This window comes from Sminthopsis crassicaudata, chromosome 6 (genome assembly GCF_048593235.1).
Source record: "Sminthopsis crassicaudata isolate SCR6 chromosome 6, ASM4859323v1, whole genome shotgun sequence".
Lineage (NCBI taxonomy): Eukaryota > Metazoa > Chordata > Mammalia > Dasyuromorphia > Dasyuridae > Sminthopsis > Sminthopsis crassicaudata.
This window is the reverse complement of record NC_133622.1, coordinates 152,495,397-152,522,093: the sequence shown is the minus strand read 5'-3', so window position 1 is coordinate 152,522,093 and position 26,697 is coordinate 152,495,397. Positions and strand designations below refer to the sequence as shown.

Genomic DNA, 26,697 nt, shown 5'->3' with positions numbered 1-26,697 from the left:
ACATAAATATAAAAAGACCTTTCTTAATATGATGAAATGATTTGTTTAAAGCACAAAGCTCAGTTTACACATGAAGAGGCAACACCCAAAGTTTTCTCAATTAATTATGGAGTAAAGCAAGAATGTTCCTTTTCTTCTCCTTTCTCCTGTATCAAAATTTGATAGTTTTTAAAATGCTAGTAATGGCAATGACAAGAGAAATAAATTTAAAGCAAAGATAAGACAAAACATGATAGTTTACTTAGAAAATCTTAGACAATCAACAAAGAAATCAGTTGAAACAATAGCTGCAGTAGAGAAACAGAATAAACCTATAAATAATAAACAGCAATTCTATATGGCATTAACAAAATATAAACGAACACAATATCAAAGGTAGTGCCATTCAAAAATAACTATCACACAAAAAAACATGAATCAATTTGCCAGTGTATACTCAAGACCTTCACATATATACTTATAAAATGTTCTTTAAATAAAGTTATTTATATGATTGGAAAGTTTTTCATTCCTCATGGATGGGTCATACTAATATCATAAAGATATCATTTCTAACTAAATGAATTTATAGTTTTAATTCCATAACAACAAAAAAAAAACTAAATTGTAGAGGAAGTGGAGAGGTTTGTAATGCAATCATTTGGATTCAGAATTGGTAGAATAACTGAACTCAAAGAGTACATATTATAATAATGATAATAGTATTGGTATAGTTCTTTGATGTACATATGGCATTTTACATATATTATCTCAATTTATCCTTACAATGACACTGAGATACTATTGTTCCATTTTACAGATGAGAGAACCAAGTAAATTACTTGCCCAGGGATATACAGGCACTGTACGCCAAGGATATATGCTTGCCTTCTGTGTTGTTTAACATTTTTATTGGTAATTCAGATAGTAGTGAAGATATGCTCACTAAATTTTCAGACAATACAAAAACTAGAAGGATATCAAACACTCTGAATAATAGACATGGGGTCTAAAAGCATCCTTTTGGATAGATCAAGACATTGGACTGAATCAAATAAAATAAAATTAAATAGGAATAATATAAGTCTTGACAAATCTTGACAAATGCTAGATGGGGTAGACATGGTTAGATCATGTTTGTTCTGAAAAAGATTTGGGAGTTTGTCTGGACTCTAGACTCAAAAAGTGTGATGTAGTCACCAAAAAAATAGATGGAATTTAGTGCTGCATTAAAATAAGCATAAGCATCCCTTCTAAGAATAAGTAATAGTGCCACTATACTCTGCTTTTGTCATACTTCATCTAGAATATTGTGTTCAGTTCTGAACACCTCATGTTTAAGAAGAAGAAAGATTTTCATAAGCTGGAAAGTGTCCAGAAGAGGGCATACAGAATGGTGAAGGGATGGTGTCTTGTGAGTATTGGTTGAAGTAATTTGTCATGTTAGGACTGGTGAAGAGAAGTCTTAAATGGAGTGGAGAATGTGAGGAGAGGGAACAAGATAATCATCCTTAACTGAGTAACTGTAACATGTAGGAAAGATTAGACTTCTCTTTGGCGGACAGAATTAGGAGCTGTAGGGAAAAGTTGCAATTAGGCTAATTTGGGATCTATATAAAGAAAAATTCCTAATAATTAGAGCTCCCAAGAGTGGAATGGATTTTTCAGAGAAGCGATGAGTCCTCTTATTGTGGAAATCTTCACACAGTGAAGGAATTGACTTCTGCTGTTCAAATTCAGTGATTCTGCAGGGGAGATCAGGAGTAGAAAGAATGAAGGAGCAAATGATAAGTTCATTAGCATTCACACATTGTCAAGAACTCTAGAGGCAGGACAATAGTATGTTAAGTAAATAGACTGTGAAATACTTATAGGAGGGCAGCCAGAGACCAACAAGATAGGAAGGCATAGATTAATTGGCATTTGCATCACTGAAGGGAGTATCCATATCAGAGTATTGAAATTTATTATTAGAATGATTCTAATGTAATTAGTAATTAGCATTAATTACTAGTAAATAGTTACATTATTAGTAAATAGATACATCATTTGTGTGAATTTTATTTATCTACCTATTTATCTATTATCTATCTGTCTATAATTTAGTACATATGTATATAGTTTAGATTTCACATTGATCATTAAGATTGACAAGTAAATAACTGGATTTTATATTAGCTATAATGTTCCAATATTTCCACATCATCTTTCGGAGTGCCGCATAGCTATAATATACATGATATATGTCAGCAGCAGCAAGATGCAAGTTGCTTCCATGGCATGTAGCTTCCTAAAGAATGTGACTATCACCCATGGGCTGAGTAGGGGAAGTCTTTTCCACAAAAAAAGTTCTTTTGGGCTCAGACCCAAAGGTCAGTCCCCTAGGGAAATCTGGTCCTAAAAAGGAGAATCAGATTTTTCTCATAACCTCTTATTCATTATGCCCTTATTCTAGAATTCTGGGGGAAATCTTTTTAAAAGTGAGGTTTGAAAGTCTCTTTTAGGGGCAGCTTTAGGGGCAGTGGATAGAGCATGGACCATGAAGTTTGGAGGACCTGTGTTCAAATCTTGCCTCAGACACTTAACATTTCCTAGCTGTGTGATTCTGGGCAAGTCACTTAATCTCAATTGCCTCAGCAAAACAAACAAACAAACAAACAAAAACAAACAAAAGGAAGTAACAAATTGGGAAAATATTTTTACAGTTAAAGGTTCTGACAAAGGTCTCATTTCCAAAATATATAGAGAACTGACCCTAATTTATAAGAAATCAAACCATTCTCCAATTGATAAATGGGCAAAGGATATGAACAGACAATTTTCAGATGATGAAATTGAAATAATATCCACTCATATGAAAGTGTTCCAATTCACTACTGATCAGAGAAATGCAAATTAAGACAACTCTGAGATACCACTACACACCTGTCAGATTGGCTAAGATGACAGGAACAAATAATGAGGAATGTTGGAGGGGGTGTGGGAAAACTGGGACACTAATACATTGTTGGTGGAGTTGTGAAAGAATCCAACCATTCTGGAGAACAATTTGGAACTATGCCCAAAAAGTTATCAAACTGTGTATACCCTTTGATCCAGCATTGCTGCTATTGGACTTATATCCCAAAGAAATACTGAGGAGGGGAAAGGGACCTGTATGTGCCAAAATGTTTGTGGCAGCTCTTTTTGTTGTAGCTAGAAACTGGAAGATGAATGGATGTCCATCAATTGGAGAATGGTTGGGTAAATTATGGTATATGAATGTTATGGAATATTATTGCTCTGTAAGAAATGACCAGCAGGATGAATACAGAGAGGCTTGGAGAGACTTACATCAACTGATGCTGAGTGAAATGAATAGAACCAGAAGATCGTTGTACACTTCAATGTTGTATGAAGATGTATTCTGATGGAAGTGGATATCTTCAACATAAAGAAGATCCAACTCACTTCCAATTGATCAATGATGGACAGAAACAACTACACCCAGAGAAGGAACACTGGGAAGTGAATGTAAATTCTTAGCACTACTATCTACCCAGGTTACTTATACCTTCGGAATCTAATATTTAACGTGCAACAAGAAAATGGGATTTACACACATATATTGTATCTAGGTTATACTGTAACACATGTAAAATGTATGGGATTGCCTGTCATCTAGGGGAGGGAGTAGAGGGAGGGAGGGGAAAATTTGGAAAAATGAATACAAGGGATAATGTTATAAAAAATTACTCATGCATATATACTGTCAAAAAAACCTTATAAATAAAATTAAAAAAAAAATAAAAACAAACAAAAAACCAACAACAACAACAAAAACTCTTTTAAAAATACTATTTTTATTCTGAACTTAAACACTACAAAAAGATCACTGCCATTTGTATAGTGGGATATAAAAGAGGATTCTTATAAAACTATGAAGCTCCATTTCATGTCACTTGCTTTTTATTTTTAAAAGCATAGAATAAATTCTATACATCACTTTTGAAAACTGTCCCCCTGGTTTGTGTTTCCATTTGAACTTTCTACTATACTCTTCTGTGTGTTTAAAAATATCTTACCATAACACTTTTTTTTTGAGCAATATTATTGGTAATCCACCTTTCACTAACACCAACATCTGCACTTTCTCTTTAAGAATCTAAAGAAAAGTGAGGAAGAATCCCTTATAACAATTAAGCAAAGATAAGGGGGGAAATCCACACAGCAGCCTAACCCAAGAATGTACCTTTGTATATTGTAGCCATTTCAAGAGTTAAGATGATTCATTATATGTCCTTTGGAAACATTCATTACATTGATCAGAGTTTTCAAGTCTTTCAAAATTGATTTTCTTTTAAAAATTTTCCTTGAATAAATTATTCTCTTGATTCTATTCACTTTCCTCTGCATTACTTCATACTTTCCATGATCTCTGAAATAATGCCTTTTATTATTTCCCTTCCAGGACTCCTTCTTCCCTCCCCGGACTGCACTTTTGCATTTGTATTTCAATTCCCTACTCAGCTCTGCTCATTTAATCAGGAAGGCCTCAAAGTCCTCTATTCCATTAATGATGCATTTGTCTCCCTAACCCAGTAGGATTATATTTAGCTTCTCAGAATAAATTATTCCTGATTCTCTCGTGGAATACAAGTATTTCAAGATCTTTTGTAGGAGCTGACAAATATAATACTGATTTGTACTCGAAATTCTTCTTTTATAACCCATCCACTATTTTTCTTTGACATCGGAAATTTGGATTTTGACATTTTGCACTGATCTCCATATTCCAGGAAAGGGAAGTATATATTTTCTACAGTCTGTCTACTCTACTGAGGCTCAGTTGGCAAGAATTTTCAACATGGTCCCAATCAGAGGATATAACCAGATCAATCAGGAGTCTATGGATCATATGTATTTTTTTTTTTTTAAATAAGGAGTCAGAACAAAGACCTAATTCCATGCATGTTCCATGGGATGGTTTCTGGATCATGGGTTTGGATCAGGACAGGAATGAGTAACTCCTGAGTATCTCAGGTGGAACTATTTTAAACTCTCCCTGTGGATTAGAATCCTTCAGTAGAAGCCCCGGAATCTCATTGTTTCAATCCAACTTGATTGCAAATAGATTTCCCTTTCTCCTTTCATTTCCTTTTCCCCTTATTCTCTTGGTTGTATCAGCTTCAAGTGATTTTTGCAGCCTTTCTTGGTTTGACTCTTGGTTCATGTAAGTATCTTCATAATGAAGTTAGGCATTGCAGAAATTCTTATTGGACAGGTCTTTGGAACTTGATATTTTGTTATTCAAATAATAAATTGGATTGATATCTTTTGTTTTTACATTTCCTAGATTTGTCTCAGTATCTTTTCTTCTTTTCCCTCTCATAGAAAGCTGTTCTTTATAACAAAGAATTTTTTTTAAAAAAGAAAAAAATACAAAAAACTAATAAAATCATTACCTTGAAAAAAATATCATTATATGTAGTGTTCCACATCTGTTAACACTTTCCCTCCACAATGAGTATGAAGAAAATTTTCTTTGGGGCTAGTTCTTTATAATTTTGCAATATTCATCTCTCCTCTTTTTATGGTGGTTGTTATTTTCTTTTATGTGGTTGTAATAATTATGTATATATATTTTTCCTTGTTCTGCCAATCACTTTGCATCAGTTCATGTAAAACCCAATTTACTTTCCTAAAAGTCCTTTAGGGTCTTAGGATGGCAGAAATAAGAATATTCAACTTATTATTGAGTCCTATTTCATATATGTGATCTTAGGCAAGATACTTAACCTTTGGAGCTTCAATTTCTATAAATGTAAAACAGGAATAATAATATTCTTCTATCTTATAGTATTGTTTAGATTAAATATCATTAATCAGATAAAATGTAAGTATAATATTATTAGATTCTGATCTATTATTATTCTATGAATTTCTTGGGACATAACCCAAGTTTGAGGAATGATGCCATGTCGGACAAATTCTTTCTGGTAGTAATTAAAGGTTCTTGTGAGTGGATGGTAGTGGTGGGTAGGTATTGTAACTATTAGAGGCTACTAGAAGAAGATGATGGAAAGTGAATCATCCATGAAATCTCCGGTTTCTCCAAGCACTTGGCTTAAGGGAGAGTAAATAAAGACTAGGCATTCTCAACACTGATAATTGAAAAATGTCTACTATTTTCAAAGCCCAAACATAGAGCTTCCGCCATGTACAACCTGGAAATGTACATTAACAGGAAACCTATCCTCCTACCCTCCCTCATGTCTGACAGGATCTGTCAGTGTGTGGGTGACACTGTCATTGCTTATAATGCTCACAAACTTTCTTGGATGTGAATGACATATATTTAGAAATCAAAACAAAGCTTTGGGAAGATATTCAATTTAATGGAAACTAGTCTAGTCATTTGGGAACCACAAGAGCTTTTTAGGGAAAATCTGCCCCTGCAGGAAAGAGGAAGTGTGGGAGTACTGGGGTCCCAGTGACACTTTGTGACATCAGATATCCCAAGAGGAAGGTTGATTGGCTACTGAGGAGCAGAAGCAGGGTTTAAATTCTTGTCCCATCAGTGTAATTTTCAAAAAATCAGCTAAAAAACATCTTCATTGGCCCCACATTTCTCTGGTGAGATCTACAACTCAGTATTTGGTGATTTTCTGGAGAAAGAATTTTTGAACTGAAGAAACAACAAAGGTAGGGAATTTGTAAGTCCTTTCAAAATTTATTTATAGATATGCAAAAATAATAAATTTAATGTACTTGTACATTGAAACTATTTAATCTGTGCTTTGTGATAAATAGGCAGAAGGGAGAAAAGAAAAAGGAAAGATGATGAATAGAGTTGCTTTCTGTTAAACATCTCCACATATGTCTCTTGCTCTTGACTCTGGATATATAAATTCAATAAGAGCTTATTTGGGGATGCATGTACATATTTATTTCTATGATACATTTATCTAATCTCTATAGAATACTTAAATGTGAATTATCTTCAGAACTCAGGGCCTTCTAACTAAGTTAGAGGGAAGGCCTATTGAAAACGAGGCCAGAAGAGATAAGATTGTGATTTGGTTTGAATGAACTCTACAAAGGAAATTCCAAATTGAAGTTTTATATTCTTAGATAATAGATATTATCTGTCAGATGCTGAAAATTTTGTACTATAATAAATAAGGATGACGATCTTCAGAGAAAATTCTTTAATTGGAAACTATGCATGCAAAGGACATTCAATAATTATTCATTATAGAATGAGTAATATGGTGAAACTGGAGAAAAGGAATATTAGCTGAATATTAGATGAAGAAAAAAGACTTATCTACTGATAGATAGAAAATACTTTGTTTTCTATTTATGGTTTGATTTTAAATTATCTGATGCTATCTTTTCAGGAAAAGGAAAAAGGGAGCCAAGAGGAAAAAATGTACTGTAGGATAAAAGGGAGACATTATTTCAAATCTCGATACACAGGGATACCACTGATACATACTAAATGATCATGAGCAAGACTCTTGACCTCTCAGTGTCCCAGGCAAATTTCTAAGGCCTTAAATTATAAATGAGTTGCTGATCTATGTCAGTGGAGTTCTCTATAACTGGTGACACCACAGGTCCAGAATATCCAACCTTTAATTTTTCTCCAAATAGCCTGTAAATATTTGTAAGATTTAGAACTGAAAGCAATCTAGAGATAACCTCAATGAGGAAATAGAAGCCCAAAGAAGTTGTGAGTCATTCAAGTACATTTATGTCAGTGTTATATTTTCATAAACCTTGTCTTCTGAGGGTTATTCAACAACTCCATGTGTAAGAGGCAGAATGTAGAAAAGTTGGAATTCTTAATGAATTCTGTGTTCTGGTTAATTGGATTTTCTTGTTTACTGAGGAATAACTAGAAACCCTTTTCTTCAACCTTCATGTTTTTTGAAAAGTTTAATTTAAATATTTAGTATACTTTCTACTAAATACTGAACATAATTGAATCTATTAACACCTCAAAGATCATCAAACCAAACACAGAATGGCATAAGTTATGGAAAGTACAGGAGGTTGAGTTGATTAATATGGATCTTGGGACAATCCTAGGCATTTGTATTAAATTCAGAATAAATGCCTAATATGAATTTGTATTCTTTTAATTTATCATCTCCAAGTAGAGAGCAGAAACCTATTCCAAGCATCTTCGATTCTACCAGTTGCCCCAGGTAACCCTCTGAGGCTGTTTAAAAGAGGCAGAGAAGATGTCAATCTGTATTATAGAAAGTTTCCTCATGGGAATTTCTCATAACAATTAAATCATAAATTTAGCCCCAAATAAAATTGATGATGTTTACAGTTTGAAATACTTTTCTTATCCAGAGCCTCTTAAAGTTTTTTTTAAGTTCTGTGAAAGTATTTCCAAAACAAAATGTTATCTAATAATATATTCCTTTATATAAGTCTATCTAGCACAGTGCCTTTAAGAAATATTTGTTTCTTAACTTTTTATAGTACTTTTTGACACCACTATAAAATCTTTTCTGATGGCAAAGATCTGGAAGGCAGGCTTCCTATCTGTGTGTCATTAATTTTGCAGGCTCTTGGATTTTGCCTAGGTACAGAAGAAAATTCTTTAGCTGGTTTGAATGTATTTCATTGTGATAGTTAATATTTACTTTTATTTTTCACTTAGAAATCTGTAACACTAGAAAAGTTAAACACTTCCATCAAAAACACTGAAACTTAAACATAACTTATGACATAACTCATACTAGCACTTGACAAACTTACCACATTCTTAGCAAAGTATTGCTTTGGTATATTAAATATCCCCAGTGGCTAACAGGAATAAATTATTAGACTTGAAGTTGCCAAGAAGTAACTTCAAGGAGTAAAATAGAATTTTTTGAGACCATGTCATTTTCCACCCACCTCCACCCTCTTACTTCAAATTTAATCAACAATGTTCCCTTTTATTAATGAATAAGGGCAAGATGAAACCCACATTTTTAATGACTTTTAATTCATATCACAACAGTTGCTGGTTCCCAGTTTACTAAAACAATTTCACCAATGATCTCTCAGCTTCTTCCTTCATATATAGAGTTCACACATAGAGTCACCTGAGCCCCATTTAAATTCTGGAGTGTATAACATTTGCATGTGAAATTTTGAGAACTTTTCCTCTAAATTTTTATCATTCTCTTTTTTCTCCAGACATAGTTAACTTATAATTTGGCTATAGGGAACACTTCAAATTTCCATGTGCACGTGTGAATGTTGAGCCAACATTTTACTTCTTTGGATCTTGGTTTCCTCGTCTTTAAAAAGAAAGATTAGATTATATGACTTCTAAGGTTTCTGTCAACTCTTAGTTAATGATCCTACTATTTTTATTTAGGAGGTGCTGAGGAGCCCACAAGACCTGGAATAGCTCTCATTCCCTCTCCCTAAAGGGAGTCTGCTCTGAAATCAGGCATGCTTTCTAGATTGGGTTCAGTATGAAAGAAGCCTGATTTCTAAGAAGATGAAAGTAAGGTTTCCTTTAGTCATATAATTTGGCTAGTTAAATCTACATGATAAATTACTTAAGATTTAGCTTTAGGCTTATAACTAGGCTTTCCTCAAAAGAGAAAGAGACAGGTATTTATTCAACTCAAATAAAACACAAACAACTTTTATAAGTGAAAGGTAAGGCTTAAAATAAGATTCAACACCTTAATTTATAATTATAGTTAAACTCTTTCAGATGACTGATTTTTAAACTTTATCAGAACATGAAACAATATGCAGGACTATGTGGCATTTTACATTTCATATTGGTCCTGAATTTTAAATAATTCTGCAAACTAACATATCTGCTGATAAAACAGTTAGGCTTAAACCTATTGAAGAAACTTTTTCTGGCCACAACCAGATCTACTTATTGGACTTAGAATCTATGGATCTCTTGAACTAGTTAAGTCATTTCCAAGCCTACACCTCCAAGGCTCCACCTTAAAGCTATTGTTTAGTCAACTTCTTGGGAAAACTGAAAACACAGCCTGGGATCTAGGCACAAGCTCACCAAGTTTAATCTATCCTCCATGTGGTACTACTGTTCTAATGTGCATAAAGAGCACAGATGATTTTTTGTCATGGGCAAAGCTGAGACACATTAAGATTGTCACATGAAACAGATAAATTAAGAGACTAAATTATAAGATATTTTTCCTTCTAAAGATCTACTGATTCATTATCTTCCTCTTTTCTGTCTTCTCCCCTTTCTTCCTTCCCTTTTCTTTCTTTCCCCTCCCTTTCTCTTTTTCTTATCCTTTCCTCCTTTCCTTCCCTCCCCTTCCTTTGCTTCCCCTTTCTTTCCTTCCTCATAATTCAAATCCCATGAATTGAATTATCATACTAAAGCAGATGATTTCCAAGTATCTTTAGCAGATATTTACATAGTTTTATTAATTTTTTTCTTAATTTTGAACAAACAGAACTTAGACAAAAATTTAGAACTTATTTTTCTTGTTCCTCTATATCTTGAATTGTTAGTGAAGTCATCATGAAGTGGGGAAAGGCCACATTTGGCTATATTCCTAATAGGTATTTTTAATGTATGGGAAAACAATTAGGATTTTTAGATTTTTCAGTAATCTGGAACATATTTACAAATAGCTAATTAGGTAGTATAACTTCCATATTAAAAACAGACATTAAAACTTGGTAAACCTGGAATACTTTATGTAGATCTATTTGGTAGACTTATATAAATTTGCAATAATATATAATTTATAATAACAAATAACAAAAATACAATTTCCAAAGTAAAATAGTCTCTAAGTTATCTCTGTGGTTCTAAAATTAGAGTCTGGAGTACCAGTGGCTTTTGTGTGAAGAAAAATGATCATTCACAAATGCTTAGGGGAGCTAGAATGAATTTAAGAATTTAGTTTAGTTTTCTTTAATTTCATAATCATTATGTAAGTGAAGATCTTGGCTTTCTTTTTCCTATTTATTTACTTGAAAGAAAATGAAAACAGTAAGTGGTGGCTCCAATTCCAAAATATTCAGACTTTGAAACTTACAGAATTTGTTACAAATGAGACTTTCTAAAGATTAAATGTTTAGGATTAAACAGCTTTTATGTGATGAGGTATTTTATTATTCTACATAGACTATTTCACTTACATTCTTCCTTAAAGGTTGAAAGCATCTTAATTACCAATTATGAAGACCACTCTCCTGCTAATTTTCTTCTGGGGTTTATCTTGTGCTCTTCCTGTAAGTACTAGCTTCTTGGCAATTTTTGAATAAAAATTTCCAAAAATATAACTTCCATCAACTTGCTCCATTTGGGTAAAATAAAAGATACTTAATAAAAAATTTCCATATGTGAAATGCATATATGGCATTTGTGGTTTAGTAAAATGATAGATAGGAGTTGACCTTGGAATCACCAAAAAACCCAACTGTCTTTCACTTTGTCTCTGATAGATTTTGGTTGGCTAATTTTGGGCAAGTCTCTAAGACTAGTCATAAACCTAATTTACATTGGTAGAAGTTCCCTCACAAGGTTCATGTAATGTAAAGGTAACATGTATTTATATATATGTATGTATATATACATATGTGTATATGAGTTCCTTTTACAAAAGAATATTTATTTCAAAGTTAAAATTAAGAGATACAAACTCACTCCTTGATACGTGGGGCTTAATCCCTTTTCTATATCGCCTCAGTTTCAGGGAAGAGGGAAGATGAGAGAAGATGAGGAGGGATTAAATTCTTAGTTAGTTTACTTCCTCCAGAGTACAACCCTAAATTCCAAGGTCAGAGCCCTGCTTGAGTTAAAATCTTAAGCATCCTTGGTTCTCAATGGTTTCTTTGCCGGTCTGGCTATTATTTTCTGACTGGTTTCCTGAACCCAAGGTCACTCATCATGGCTCAAACTCACAGTTCTGGTGGGTATAACCACTTGTACCTAAACTTGAGAAGATTAATGAAACAGAACAGAGACAAAAATACCCCAGGTCCATTTCTTTGAGCCATGAGGTAAAATGAAAGAAGGGAAGAAAGGTTTCCCTTTTTCCCAGTTTAGTTTATGACTCCCATGATGTAGTGAACTCTGTGAATTTACCTTCTGGACACATTAGGAAAGAGCACACATATACACACACAGGAAAGAAAGCAAGACTGTCCTAATCTAGAAGTTTTTAAAAAATAGCATCTTCTAGCTATAGTCAATGAAAGGAGGTTTATTCATCTCTATTTGGTAGGGGAATGTGGGGAAGTAGCATTCATGTTGGGTGGTTTAAGAATGCCATATGTAAGCAACTGTCTCCTTGAAAAATATTCTGTGTTTAACTATAAGTTTTCCATTGATCCAGGTAGCTAAATATCTACACACAGATTCTGAGAGTTCTGAAGAATTGAAGGTAAGTTGAACAGTAATAATAATGATAAGTAGTAGTAGTAATATTTACATAGTACCTACTATGTGACAAACACAGTGCTAAGTGCTTTTATAAATATTAATTCATTTGATCATTACAACAAACATTGGGGTACAGAAGAGGAAACTGAAGCAAACACAGGTTGAGTGACTTTCCCTAAATCACACAATTAAGCAGTCTTTGAGCCATTTGAATGGCATAACTGGCATGGATAGCTATTCTTTAGTTAGAGACCAAATTAATGATTTGGTGAATATAAAGTATAGTTAATAAAGCAAAATGGTTTAGTATATCAAGAGTCATCTGGAAGTCAAAAAGATCTGGGTTTTTTGCCTTTAACATTTAACGACTATATGACATTGGACAAATCAACCTCATGGTGCCAGTGAAGGTGCTGATATTTACATCATTGTCCAATTTAACCCCAAGGAATATGTAATCAATCAATCAAAGAATAGGAAGATGAATCTTGTGTCACTTTCTCAGTGATAGACAATCATTGGATATGTCTCCAAAGAAATTCACCTTTCTATCCTTCCAAAGTCCCCATATCTCTTCCACTTGTACAAGATTCTTTCTCTCCTTTTCTGAATTGGGTGTAGGTCCTCTGAGGCACTTATAGCCCAACCAGGAACCCATAGCAGTTACTTATACAAGTACTATAGGGAAAATAATTTCTTTTCTTCCCTTAACATATTCATATTCTGCTCCCCATGTCACCTAGTAGCTTTTGCAGGTACCTTTTGAAGACATAATGGAGTCATAGTGGTCAGCAAGTGAAAATTTCATTCTCTTTTTCATTTGGAGTGGTATACCTCATAGGAGTTTCACAGGATAAATAGACATAGATGGAGTCATCTTAGATTTAATCATATTATCTTTTTCCCCCAAATCCACCCCTCTTCCAAACTTTCTTATTTCTATTGAGGACACCATCACCCTCCTGGCTTATAAGACTGATGTCATCTTCAATTCTTCATTCTCACTCATCCCACATATCTGATCAGTTGACAAATTATTTTCTTTCCAGCCCTACAACATTCCTTGCATCTGTTTCCTTCTCTCTACTCATATAGCCACAATCCTATTTTAGGCTCTCAACCATTTTTACTTGGACAATTACAATAGCATCCTAATTGGTCTCTCTTCCTCAATTTTAACGTCTACCTAGATGCCAAAGTTATTTTTCCTAAAGTGTAGGCTGACCATGTTACTTGACTCCCCTATTCAGCAAAACCTAGCATTTTCCTGTTGTCTATTTAAAAATTTATCTTCTGCAAAAATTTTATGTTTATAGTTATTATACAGTACTATATTTAGTGAGCATATTTATAGATTATTTATCTATTATGTAAAATATTTCCTCCAATTACATGTAAAAACAGTTTTTAAAACTTTTTTTAAATAAAAGTTTTAAATTCCAAATTGTATCCTTCCCTTTCTTTCCCTCTCCCTGAATGGTAAGCAATACAGTATCATTTAGATATGTGCAATCATGTAAAACATTTCGATATTGTTCATTTTGTACAAGAAGACTCAATAAAAAAGAAAGAAAAAGAAAAATTTAAAAAGCATGTATTAGGCTTCATTCGTTCAGTATCAATTATTTCTCTGGAGGTGCATAGTATATTTCATCATGAGTTCTTTGGAATTGTCTTAGATTACTGTATTGCTGAGAATACCTAAGTTATTCACAGTTCTTCATTATACAATATTGCTATTACTGTGTTTAACATTTTCTTGGTTCCGTTTACTTCACTTTGCAACAGTACATATAAGACCTTCCTGGTTTTTCTGAAATAACCGTGCTTGTTATTTTTAACTAGTATAATAATTTCCACCACAACCATAATGTTTAACCAACTTGTTTAGCCCCAGTTGATGAGCATCCTCTTGATTTCTAATTCTTGGCTACTTCAAAAAGAGCTGCCCTAAATATTTTTGTATTAATAGATCGTTTTCCCTATAAAGATAATTTATAAGCAAAAAATAATCTTTTGGGGATTCATAATAAAAATTTTAAATGGATGTATGTAACTAACATAGTTTGGAAACAATTTTTTTTTTACACCAATGAGATTACTGATTTACTGTTTTGTAGTAGGTATTTAATATACAACGATGAGACAGTGAAATAATTTATATCCTCAAGATTCCTTCATTTTATTTGGGGATACAACGTATAGTACCAGGGAAAGAATGCTGAATTTGGATTTAGATGACCTTGGTTCACATTCCAATTCTTCCATTTATTAGTTGTATGACTTTAGGTAATCACTTAATCCCTCTGAGCTTCAGTTTTCTCATATGCACAATGAAAGATTAGGACTAGATGGTCCTAATATCCCTTTAGTTCCATGTCTATAGTTCTGTGATCAAATAAAAATAAATACATGGAGTTAAGGCATGGAATCAATTAGCCAATAAGTATTTATTAGTATGTGCCTAGTGGGTGCCCAACATTGTGGCAAAAATGAAATAATCATTGGCTAGTAAGGGAGACAGTTACTAAGTTTTTTGACTCCAAGCCTGATGTTTTATCCATTGCTCCACCTAGCAATCCAAACTTCAAAATAACAGTATCTACTATTTCTGTGGGAGAGCCAAGTAAAATAGGTGTTGCAGAAATATCTTTAAAATATGTAAAAAGTAAATCCAAGGTGATTCTTTGTGAGAAAGCTTTTGTAGAGATGGTGCTTCAGCTTAATTATGAAGGAACAAGGGAGAGAGCATTCTGGATGTGGAGAAGAGCCAGTGCAAAGTCCTGGAGATAGATGAGAAAGTGCTCTAAAGAAATAATAGCAAAAAGGCCTGAGTGTATGAAGAGCTTGGGCATAATAAGGCTGGAAAGGTTAAGTTGAGATGAGTTATGAAAAAGATTTAAATGTCAAACAGAATTTGTATTTAATTCTAGAAATAATAGGAAACCAAAAGAATTTGTTAAGTAGGTGATAAGCTCAGTCTTTACTTTAGGAAAATAACTGTATAGAGTATAGATTGGAGAAGAGAGAGATGAGGCAGGAAGACCAATTAGAACGATATTATCCAAATGAGAGATGAGGACAGCCTGAATTAGACCAAGATTCATCTGTACATATATGCAAAATATTGCTGAGACCTTCTTGTCATTGTTATTCAAAAATAATTTTAAATGAATAACTCTAGAGTCATAAATAAATATACACTTCTTTTTATTCTCCCTTTGACATCTGCCCTCTCAACCTCTACTGCCTTACTCTCAGTTCCATACTACAATTGACCAAAATCATATTCTGCTAGATGGTTCATAATCTTACTGTAACAAAGCACAGCTTAAGCCTGTCATTAGCTTTCCCTTAGACAGGTGCGACCTTGGAGTCATCATACAAGGGAACAGCCTACAACTACTTAGAGAGTGGTTGCTTCTGTCACATTTTAACAAATATCTGGAACATAAAACACATTAGACAGTGACATGTTTAAGATGTGTTATATATAGGAAGTATTCAATAATGATTTGCTGGATTTAATTTATGACTCAGAGAATCCTTAAATATCCTTATTGGATTCCTCAAGAATTCATTTTTCTGCCAGTGTCCAAAAACAGATTTGGTGATGCTCTCAATTTGCTAGTGCCCTATTAAATTTAACATTGAAATTAGCTGTTTTAAAGATAATTTAACTTAGACTATTCCTTGTTTCTTATACTTCACTCTTTATTCAGTCCCTTAGGGATCTTTGCTTTTAAAACCATGCCATCACAAATCTTCAGATTATTCACATAATATATAAGGAAGTGACAAATCAGTTAAATTATTCTAAACCTTTGTAGTGACATATAAATTTTATATAAAAGTAACTTGCTTTTTTCTTCCTCTTTCTGCAGGATCATATGACACCAACACCAATTTTATCCTTGGTAATTATCTCCTTCCTGTTATATTGATTCATGTTCTCCCTAAAGCAATCTTTAGTACATCTTGAACCACATCATGGCTTTGGGAAATATAATACACCTGAACTTCAAGCAATGGAGACAAGGTCCTTTTTCTATTTCCTATGACTGGTAAAAGGGAAAAAAAGTAACTTGGAATTGTATTTCTCTTCTTTCAGGAGAGTAGTGAGTCATCAGAAGAAAGTAAAGATAGCTCAAAGAAACAGGTAATTAAATCTTTCCTAACATTTAAGTTATTTATGCATTGAGGGAAATGGTGATGACTTAAATTATATGGAAACAGTTCTAAATATAATTTTTTAAACCATGAAAAGTCAATAGTTCTCAGTACCAAAAAGGGAAAAACAAGCCACTTTAATACATTTTGGTATTTTATTTTGAATGTTGGATTAAGGATGGGGGAGAAGAAACCTATAGACTTTGATAGTAGGAAGTTTCCTCCAATTAAAAAAATATTTTTTTTAACAAATGGCTATTAATCTAGACATGATAATATTATAGATGAGCTCAGAACATGAGATCATCCTAAAATTGTTTATTTTGTAATAGGTGACATTTGTGACACAGAAAATTCCATGAATGCTAAAGAATTATTGTCCATTATGAAATAACAAAAACTTCAGAAATGCTCCCAAAATATTTCAGAAAAGACAAATCTTTGCTTCCTCATTTATCAAAGACTTTAAAATTAATTATCTGAGGATCATATTTAAAGGAGAGATGCTTTATAATTGAATAGCATTATTGAAGCAGTGAAGAGTTTGGGGTTCTAGGACACCAACTATTATATAACTTAAAAGGAAATCATTTAGCCTCCCAAGTCATCAGTTTTCTCATATGTAATGAGGAGGGTTGAATGAAATAGTTTCTAAGGTTTCTTCTGGTTTTAGACCTACAACCCTAAGATATGAGGTCAATGAATACAGGTTTGATATGAAGGATGATGGAAACCAGGGCTCCAATAAGTAAGGAGGAGATATTACTGTACAGTGGAGCCCCTAGCAGTTGACTAATCAGCAGAGAAACAAAAAAAAGTTTTCCAGAATCTAATGAATTCTAAGTGGTTCACATAGTTTCTTAGAAATCTTGTTTATTTGTCTCTGGGATGGCCAACTTTATGATATGCTTGGAATAAAATGGCATCTGACATTACCAATCTGATGACATAATATATGAGAGATCTCAGTCCCATGTTGCATTTTTCATGACTGAAAAATATAATCTGCTGAAGCTTCTTTCTACAAACAATAGATATCAACACTAGTGACCAGATGACAGTGTGATATAGTGCAAAGAGCAATTGACTTTGGTCTGGATCCTGGAGATCTAGGTTTAATACTTGACTTTGGCACATGCGTGTGCATTTATATGTAATCAGGAAATTAAATGACATGCTTGTATCTATATTTGTATGTAGCATGTGTATAAAATATGTGGCACATATGTTTGTATATACAAACATAATGTCATTTTATTTTCTGAGTTTCAATTTCCTTTTCTTGTAATACTAGGATAATAATTTAATATCTTTACAAGGTTTTCATGGAGAAAATATTTTGTAATGTGTAATTTGGAAGAACTGTTTTATATGAGCACTACTGATGCTTTTATTTTCTAAACAGTAGTTTCAAACTCCTCCCTCCCCAAAGTTTTTGGAGACTATGGTGACTTTCATGTGTGCTTACTATATGTCAAACTTTATACTATGTGATGGGCATGGACGGACAAAAATAAAATAGTTCCTGTCCTCAGAGAACTTGCATTCTATTGAAAGAGATAACAGGCACATATTTATAAAATGTATTCAATATAAGAGGTCATAAGATGTTGACACCAGTATTGGGGAAGAGGAGGAAGGGCAAGCATCAGGAGGAGCTTTTGAAGGAAGCTAGAACCACTAAAAGAGGAGGTGATAAGGAAGCATGTTCTAGGTGAGGAGACAAAAAGCTCAGCTGGTATAAAGATACAGAGGTGGAATTATTTTTCCTTACAAAACAATTTTTTACTTCACAAATGATTAACTGAAAAATTTCTCTAAAGACTAAGTTTTCTTAATATAACAGTTATAGTGTGTGTGTGTGGAAAACGTGCCAGCTCTGGAGTCATGTAACCTAGATTCAAATCCCAGTCCTACTACTTGTCCTAGAAATATATTTCTGGACTAGTCACCCAAACTTTTCTGTGCTTCATTTTGTCATCTGTGAAATAAAATGGTTGGATTAATATTCTTTAAGGTCCTTTTCAACTCTAAATCTATGAAACTAGGATAGAAATCAAAGGTGTTTCCACACAGCTTTTTCAGTAGTTTATATATATTACAAAAAGTGATCACAGGGATGGTAGTTGTTTTTCCTATTTTCTCATAAATAATTGGTAGAAATGTCAAGGAATAACAAAATGGCCAAAAGAAAAAAGGAAGAAGGAAAAAAAGAAGAATAGTGGGTCTAAAAAATCCACTAATTAGATAATTGGTCTCTGAATTATTGTCATCTGATTGTATCTCTTGATTCCTCCATGCAGCCAAATGAAGATAGGATAGACTCCAGTGATAGTACTGAATCAGAGGAAGACATGGGCCTTACTGATCAAGAGTCTGTTTATAGACTATCTGACAGCTCCTTTAAGAGTGGAGGAAAAGACGATGATAAGAATGATGATGAAGATGACAGTGGAGATGATACTTTTGTTGACATAGACAATGGTCAAGGGTCCAGAGAAAGACATCAACAAGAAGGTGAAAACCTGTGGCCTGGAAGTGACGATGATTCTGACATGACTTTACACAACGGAAATAGAGTTGCCAGTGGGAAAGATGTCAGGCACAATGCTGTCAGTGATGAAAGCAGTCAGAGTGAGAGCAGAAGCCTTGAAGAAGAGAATGAAAGTCATAAGGTCCATAATAGTGATAGTGATGAATTCACTGTGGAAGGAAGTAAACAAAGCTCCAGCAGCTCCAGAGATGATTCTTCATTTGATGATGAAGGAATGCAAGGTGATGATGCAGACATTGTTGGTACCATGAAAAGCAATTCCAGAATGATTAATTACAGAAAAAAAAAGATTAACAAGACAAAGGGTCAGAAGGGGAGCAGACAAGATTCTGATGTGAGCCAATTGGTGGGACAGCTTGGCAGGAAATCCTTCCAAAAGGCACGCATCTCAGAGGAGGATGACTGGGATGAAACCAATGACAGCAATACCATGGAAGAAGCCATGAGTGACTCCACAGAAAAGAGCCAATCCAGTGAAAACAGTGAATCCCATGAAAACAGTGAATCCCATGAAAACAGTGAATCCCATGAAAACAGCAAAAGCAAATCCCAAGAAGACAGCAACAGTCAGTCTCAGGAAGATAGCCAAAATATGCTGGATCTCAGCAGTGATTCCAGACAACATGATGATGATTCTCATGAAAAACAAAGTAAATCCCAGCAAGAGAATGAAAATGTTTCACGGGGTGATAACCCTGACTCTGATGGAAAGAGCGTTGGCCTTTCTGAAGTTAATAAGGAAGACAGCAATTCCTCTGAAGACAGCAATTTAACCCAGTCCTCCAAATCAGAAAGTGAATCCACAGAGGAACAAAGCAGCAGTGAATCTAATGAGAGTGTGAGCCCCTCAGAGGAAAGCAAAGAGTCACCTGAGGATGAAGACAGTTCTAGTCAGGAAAGCATCCAGTCTCAGAGCTCATCAGCAGAGAGCCAAAGTATCTCCAAGGAGGACAGTGGGGAAAGCAGTTCTGAACAGTTGCAAGGAGAGGGAAATAGTCAATCTGAAGAAGATGCCAGGGCATTTCAGGAAAACAATAAGCTTAAAGAAAATGTGAATTCTAGTGAAAGTACATCAGAAAGCCTGTCCAGAAGCATTGAGATAGAAAGTAGAAAGCTAGTAGTTGACACTTATCACAACCGACCAACTGGAGACCATGATGACAATGACTGCCAAGATGGTTATTAGCTTTAGCTCAAAAATATATTTTTATAAAAAGGAGGGAATGGGAGACAGAAATTGGGGTGCTTTGATTTATTCATCCTACCAAGCTTAGGATGACCTGGATTTATTTCTTTTGGAAGATAATTAATGAGACATCATAGTCATTTGTAGGAAATTACTCTTCCATAGAAGATCACAGAATGTGAAATGGCTTGAAGACTATCTATGATAGTATAAACAAAAAAGGATTTTGTATTATAGTTTATAGCTTGAGTTTTGAAGAAATGTCCTAAAATGAGGATTCTTTCATAAGTGAGTTTTAAGTGATTAAATATTTGGTTGGAGAAAACATTAAAAAATTATAGGATAGTTGTGTTTTGGTTTAAATGAACAAGACTTCTTTCTGCCGACCATTTTATCCTTTATAAAGGGTTCTCTGTAAAACATCAATGTTAAAAGGAGTTATTCTGAACCACTGCTGTGGGAATGGGTTGTGAGAGTTACTAAGATTCTCTTTTATTTGTTAAATTATGTGTTTAACATAATTTGAACTTCTGTTTCTTAATTTGGATTATGTGCAATGCCAGAATTAAACTCTGTGATCAGCTGTAACTTTTGCTCATAGCAAATAAAAGCTGTGTATATAGACTCCAACTGAACTTGTTATGTATACTTTGGAATGTTACCTCAACACAGGATATATTTAATGTTTTGTAATAAAGGTAATAACATCCAAAATGGTGTATGCTGTATCTTTTTTACACTGATGATTATCCACATGCTTTTAATTTAATGAACACTTTGTTTTGCTCCTGTTTTAAAGAAACAATTACTATTTATTACTAAAAACAGCTGTTATTGATAATGATGTTTCTAATTGCTCTCACACAAAAATTTTCACTTAAATTCAGATAATTTATTGGTTTTGCCTTGTAACTAATTATGCCTTTTCCACTAATTTTTAAATAACTTCCATCCTATTGCTGTCATTGAATAGAATAATAAAATAGTATGTTAACTTTTATGCTAGACCATACAAGTTGATAAAAGGATAAATTTTCAATCTATAGTTCATGACATTTTCTTCCAGGATTTCATTTATATAGGATCTCTGAACCATATTTTTTAAAATTTTTATCTTTTTTGGAGGTAACCATTTAAGTTGAAAAAAATACCTAAAATTTATTTTTTTTTTCAGCACCACCATTATCATTATAGCCCTGTGACTCAGAATCTAAAATTTCAAGGAAACCCAGATTTAGTACTTATTACATCATCCTGGCTACATTCTCTTGATAAAAAGGATTACTTTACAAAATTATCAGAATTGAAGATTTAAAATAATTAAAATTAAAGAGGAAAAGAGCTAGTTTAGAAATAAAATCATCATTACATTGCAAAGTGTAATACTTTCTACCATTCCCTAAAACCAAAATGTTGCAATGAACAGAATCCTCTGAGTGTATAAGAGAAGAGAACAATTTCTCTTTTTTGATTTCTCCTTTTACTTGTTAAATGTGACTTGTATAGTTCTGTCCCTTAACATTTTTTCTCATATTCTCTCCCTTTGGTAAAGTGAGATAGTGGATACTGTTGGACATGAAATAAGAAAGATCTCTCTTTCAATTTCACTTTAGATATTTGCTAGCTATGTGAATTTGAGTCAGTTAACTTTGAGCCTGAACTGACTCGTCTATAAAATGGGGAAAAGCATGTCTGCAATATATAAATTCCAGGTCTGTTATGAAACTAAGATAAAATCATGTAAATAAAGTACCTCACAAATTTTAAAGCATTATACAATGATTTTTATTGATGATCTCATCTTCCACAAATATTCCTTTTGAATGTTTTACAACATTTGATTCCAAAGGCAACAATACTTTCCTTTTTTGATCCTATGCATTCTCACTCTGTCCATTCTGATTTAATACTTTATTAATTTGTCCTGATGATAACACTATTCAACAAATGTGGGAACTACTTGTTATTTTTTTATATGTAATTTTTTTTTTGTATCTTTCCTTAGCAATTTTGTTTTCTTTTGCAGTATAGTTTTTTGTGTGCTTATTTTCCCTTCCAATTATATTGTAAAGTCCTTGAAAGTATGTTTTATTTCATATTGTATTTATTTTATGACATTTCGTGTCATTATCATCATTTAATACCACTCCATTGATGAGGGTGAACCCTGAAACTGTCCAAACTCTCCTCTGAAAGAGGCCCACTCTTCAGGGCAGTTAAGTGATCTCACTTAGTTGGAAATCATGGCCAGGGACATGGTTTCACCCTCTATTGAGTTGAAGATTAATCTGAATCACTCCCAGTAGTTCAAACTTCCAAGATAAATAATCTCTTTTCAATTGGAGATCTAGGCTCCCAGCATTGACAACAATTGAGTGAAGCTCATTAAATTTTGAATGGAAGCCCAAGCCTCAGACAGCTAATAAAAGACAACTCTGAACCCCGAATCTTTGCACAGGTCTTAAACAGGATTACGCTTTCCAAGAAAGCTGTTTTGGCAAGCTCTCCTGCCCGGACTTTTTGCCCACTGCTGAAGATATTCTCTTCTCAGTGCCAATAAATCCCTTTTGCCACATAGATTTCAGGTTTGCGAATTCTTTCTGTATAGGACCTGTGCCTCCAAGGAGAAGGAATCTCCCTCCCCAATTCTTGCACCTCATCATAACTACTACTGACCTCATTATTTGCATCTCATCATTAATTACCACCACTATTATTACCATTATCAGTAGATCTCCCTAATTAAGGCTTGGGTTCAAGATTTCACTCAAAAAGCCTGAGAAACTCCCACTGATCTGCTTGTCTTTGTCAGTAATCTAGTTAGAGAATTGAATTCAAAGCAAAGATACTTTACAAACTCTCATAGTAAGATCAAGAATAATAATTGCCTTTGCTAGACAAATAGTTTCTTGTGGATACAGCTTTGATTGGTCCAAGGTGCCAGGCCAGAGAACACTACTTGTTGCCTTCAGAGTCTGGTCTCATCTGAAGTGAGTTTTTTTAGTAGGGTTATAGTGAGGCTCAAATGAAATCATATTTGTAATGCTTATAACACAGGGCTTGACAGAGTAGGTACTTTATAAATATTTATTTTCCTGCCCTTCCCTTTAGCTACAATGAGATTTCTTCTTAAGAATAATATGTTTTGTCATGCTCTTTCAATATAAAATTCCTAAGCGCTGTGGTTCTCCACTCTATAATTCTTTTAGAAAGCAGATAATTTTAAAACACTAAACTGTTTGAAAAATTCTTAGGGGGGGGACTCAGGGTAGGTAAAGTAGGAGGCCAACAATGGATTGTTTTCCTCCAGATGTGGTTAGACTGTCTCTTTCAGATTCTTGGTTAGAAGAGGCTTTTCAGGTCTAGCAAGAGTTCCTTTGCCCTGGCATCAGGATTTTGGGGGAGAAAAAGTCTGTTCCAGGCTAATTTGAGTTCCCCTAGGACCAGGCATACTTTTGAACCTGTATTCCCTGATCCTAGAGCTTGCCTTTGCATCCAAGGTTCCGCCCCAGCCTAAAGTGAATTCCTCATTCCTTCTTTATTAATTCCCAATGGCTAGACTAATTAATTGTGACTTGAGACTTTGCAATAAGAAGTTGAGCTGGGGTAGCTAGGTGGTGCAGTGGCCAGAGCACCAGCCCTGGAGTCAGAAGGACCTGAGCTCAACTCTCACCTCAGATACTTAACACTTCCTGGCTGTGTGACCCTGGGCAAGTCACTTAACCCCAATTGCCTCAGCCAAAAAAATAAAAAGAAGTTGAGCTACAGCTAATGTCTTGGATGAACATTCCCCTACTGTTTCCCACCACTTCTTAATTAGCATTTAAGTACTTTTTTTTTTTTTTTAAGGCAATTTCTTCTTGTTTCTGGGATAGATTTCTGTGTTTTGAATGTAAGCCTGGACTCCCCCAGATAATAAGAGAAAAAGTGGAAAAGATAATAAGAGAAAAGATGGAGGGTGAGGAGGAGTTCTAGTCTGTATAATCTTATGGTTTGCACTTTGCACTCCTTTACTTACACTTTGTCTATTGGGAGTTGCCCTTTCTTGTGAGATCCTAATAAACTTTTTGCTTTTCTTAATCTGAGAGTCCTGATTTTAATTTGGATTCACTGTCCCACACATGCCCTAAGAGATGTAATGTCTTTTTTTATGAAATAGTTAGGAGGTTAATGTTACTGGATCACAGCTGTGTGGCTCTCAGTCTCAGAGCTGGGACTCAGTTCTAGCATTCATAAGCCACATAAGTCTGTAGTGGAATAATCAGGGCAAAAGACAAGGCAAGGTAGCAGCTTAATTGCTCTGAACCTGCTGAAACTCCCAGAAGAGACTGAGTCCAGTGACAGTCTACCAAGATTCAACTACATACAAGCCAATAGACCCAAACCTGAGCCAAGAACTTGTGGAATTCTGTCTAAGAGAGTAGTGAACATCCCATCTCTGTATTACACTATGGAAGAAGCACAGAAAACGTTCAGATAGAGCACAGAAAACGTTAAGATCCTTAGACTGAGCAGAAGGACAGAAACAATTCCGCCTTTCCCTTTCCCTTTCCCTTTCCTTTCCTTTCCTTCTTTCTTTCCTTCTTTCTTTCCTTTTCTTTCTTCTTTCTTTCTTTCTTTCTTTCTTTCTTTCTTTCTTTCTTTCTTTCTTTCTTTCTTTCTTTCTTTCTTTCTTTCTTTCTTTCTTTCTTTCTTTCTTTCTTTCTTTCTTTCTCTCCTTCCTTTCTTTCTTTCCTTTCTTTCTTTTCTTCTTTCTTTTCTTCTCTCTTTCTTTCTCTCTCTTTCTTTCTCTTCCTTCCTTTCTCTTCCTTCCTTTCTTTCTTTCTCTTCCTTCCTTCCTTCCTTTCTTTCTCTCTCTCTTTCTTTCTTTCTTTCTTTCTCTCTCTGTCTTTTTCTCTCTTTCTCTTTCTTTTTCTTTCTTCCTTTCTTTCTTCCTCCCTCCCTTCCTTCCTTCCCTTCCTTATTTTCCTTCTTTCTCCCCCTTTGCTCCCTCCTTTCCTCCCCCCCTTTCTCAGACATTGAGCAGACAGCCGCCTCAGCGATCTTTTCCTCCCATTCCTCGCTCCAGCCTTCTGCCATCATCCCCAGAGCCGAGCCCCGAACACAGGGTATGACCTAACCTTATTTTTACTCCTAAATTAAGACCGTCCGTTCATAAGAGCAGCACTGAGTTACTCCAGTCCCAGCCAGGACACATGGTAAGTTCTTCAGCCCACGGAACAAGCGCTCCCTTTCCCTCTCCCTCCTCCTCCCATCCCCTCCATCCTTTCACTCCCTTCCTGTGCAACTACAATCCCCTCTCCCTCCCAACCCCTCCCGTTTGATGGGAACGCTGTGATGCGCGGCGCCAGGGGGCGCTAGTACTCAGCGCTGAGGGTTTCGGGGACCTTGAAACTCAGCCCATAATTCTGTTTATTACTCCTGTTTCTACATTTCCGTATAATAATATTAAAAATGTAAAACTCCATCGGCAATACACCTTTTATTAAATTCTCGAGAAAACCGAAGAAGTTCTTGGGAGAAGTCGAAAGAGCCTTTATTTTAGTAACAGAATAAAAGAAATACAGAATGTCAGCGTCGGAACTGGAGCTCAGGCCCGAAAAGGGAACGAACTCACTTTCTGGAACGTTCTGGACCAATCCCGTCTTAGCGGAAGCAGGAGCAATGATGGGGCTGCGGTGGGGGCTTTCTCCAGGGGAAGCATTTTTCCCTTTTTAAGGGGAAAGTTGGAAGGAAGTTTTCTTTTTACAAATTACTCCGTTTTTCTCCTTGCAAAGACGGAGAGCTGAGCTTTGTTGCTGCGTTTGCCCTCTGAGGGGCCGGTCAAAACGTGGTACTTAATTAATCCCTTTTCGGGTTTGAGAGACTCTGCATTTCTATTGGGAGGCAGCGAACATTCCAAGACTTCTCTTTTCCAGGTTAAACATCTACAATTATTTTAAATGATCCTCCATGTGACCCATTTCAAGACACTTCATCATTCTGGCCACCCCTCTGAGGACATTGTCCAGCTTATCATTGTCCTTCCTAAAATCTGGGCCTGTCTTGGGGAAAGCGGAGCCCGCTAGAGTCCTCTGTACCTCTTACTGATGCTGAGATTGCAGTCGTTTTCTTGGCTTCTATACCACATTTTTGCATCGTTTTCTTTCGTTTTTGTTTTTTTGACTTAAGTGACTCGCCCAGGGTCACACAGCTAGGAAGTGTCTGAGACCAGATTTGAACTCTGTTCCTCCTGACTTCAGGGCTGATGATCTATCCACTGCGCCACCTAGCTGCCTCTTTATGTTCAGTTCTAACTGTTGCTTCTTGACCTGCAAAGTTTCCTTGGGAACCAAGCAAGCTGACCTGGTACATCTAACTCTGAGGATTTGCCACATTTTATTCTGATTCACAAAATAAAAACTAATTTTTAGTTAATGA

At 34.7% G+C, this 26,697-nt stretch overlaps 1 protein-coding gene across 1 annotated transcript; it reads left to right on the top strand.

The window, feature by feature from the left end:
- The first annotated feature begins 6,455 nt into the window (after nucleotides 1–6,455).
- Nucleotides 6,456–20,945, top strand: DMP1 (dentin matrix acidic phosphoprotein 1). Its single transcript, XM_074273217.1, has 6 exons — nucleotides 6,456–6,663; nucleotides 11,136–11,214; nucleotides 12,321–12,368; nucleotides 16,252–16,284; nucleotides 16,479–16,526; nucleotides 18,841–20,945. Exons 2-6 carry the CDS (start codon nucleotides 11,161–11,163, stop codon nucleotides 20,275–20,277), a joined length of 1,620 nt encoding a protein of 539 aa, XP_074129318.1. The 5' UTR covers nucleotides 6,456–6,663; nucleotides 11,136–11,160; the 3' UTR covers nucleotides 20,278–20,945.
- Nucleotides 20,946–26,697: the final 5,752 nt, after the last annotated feature.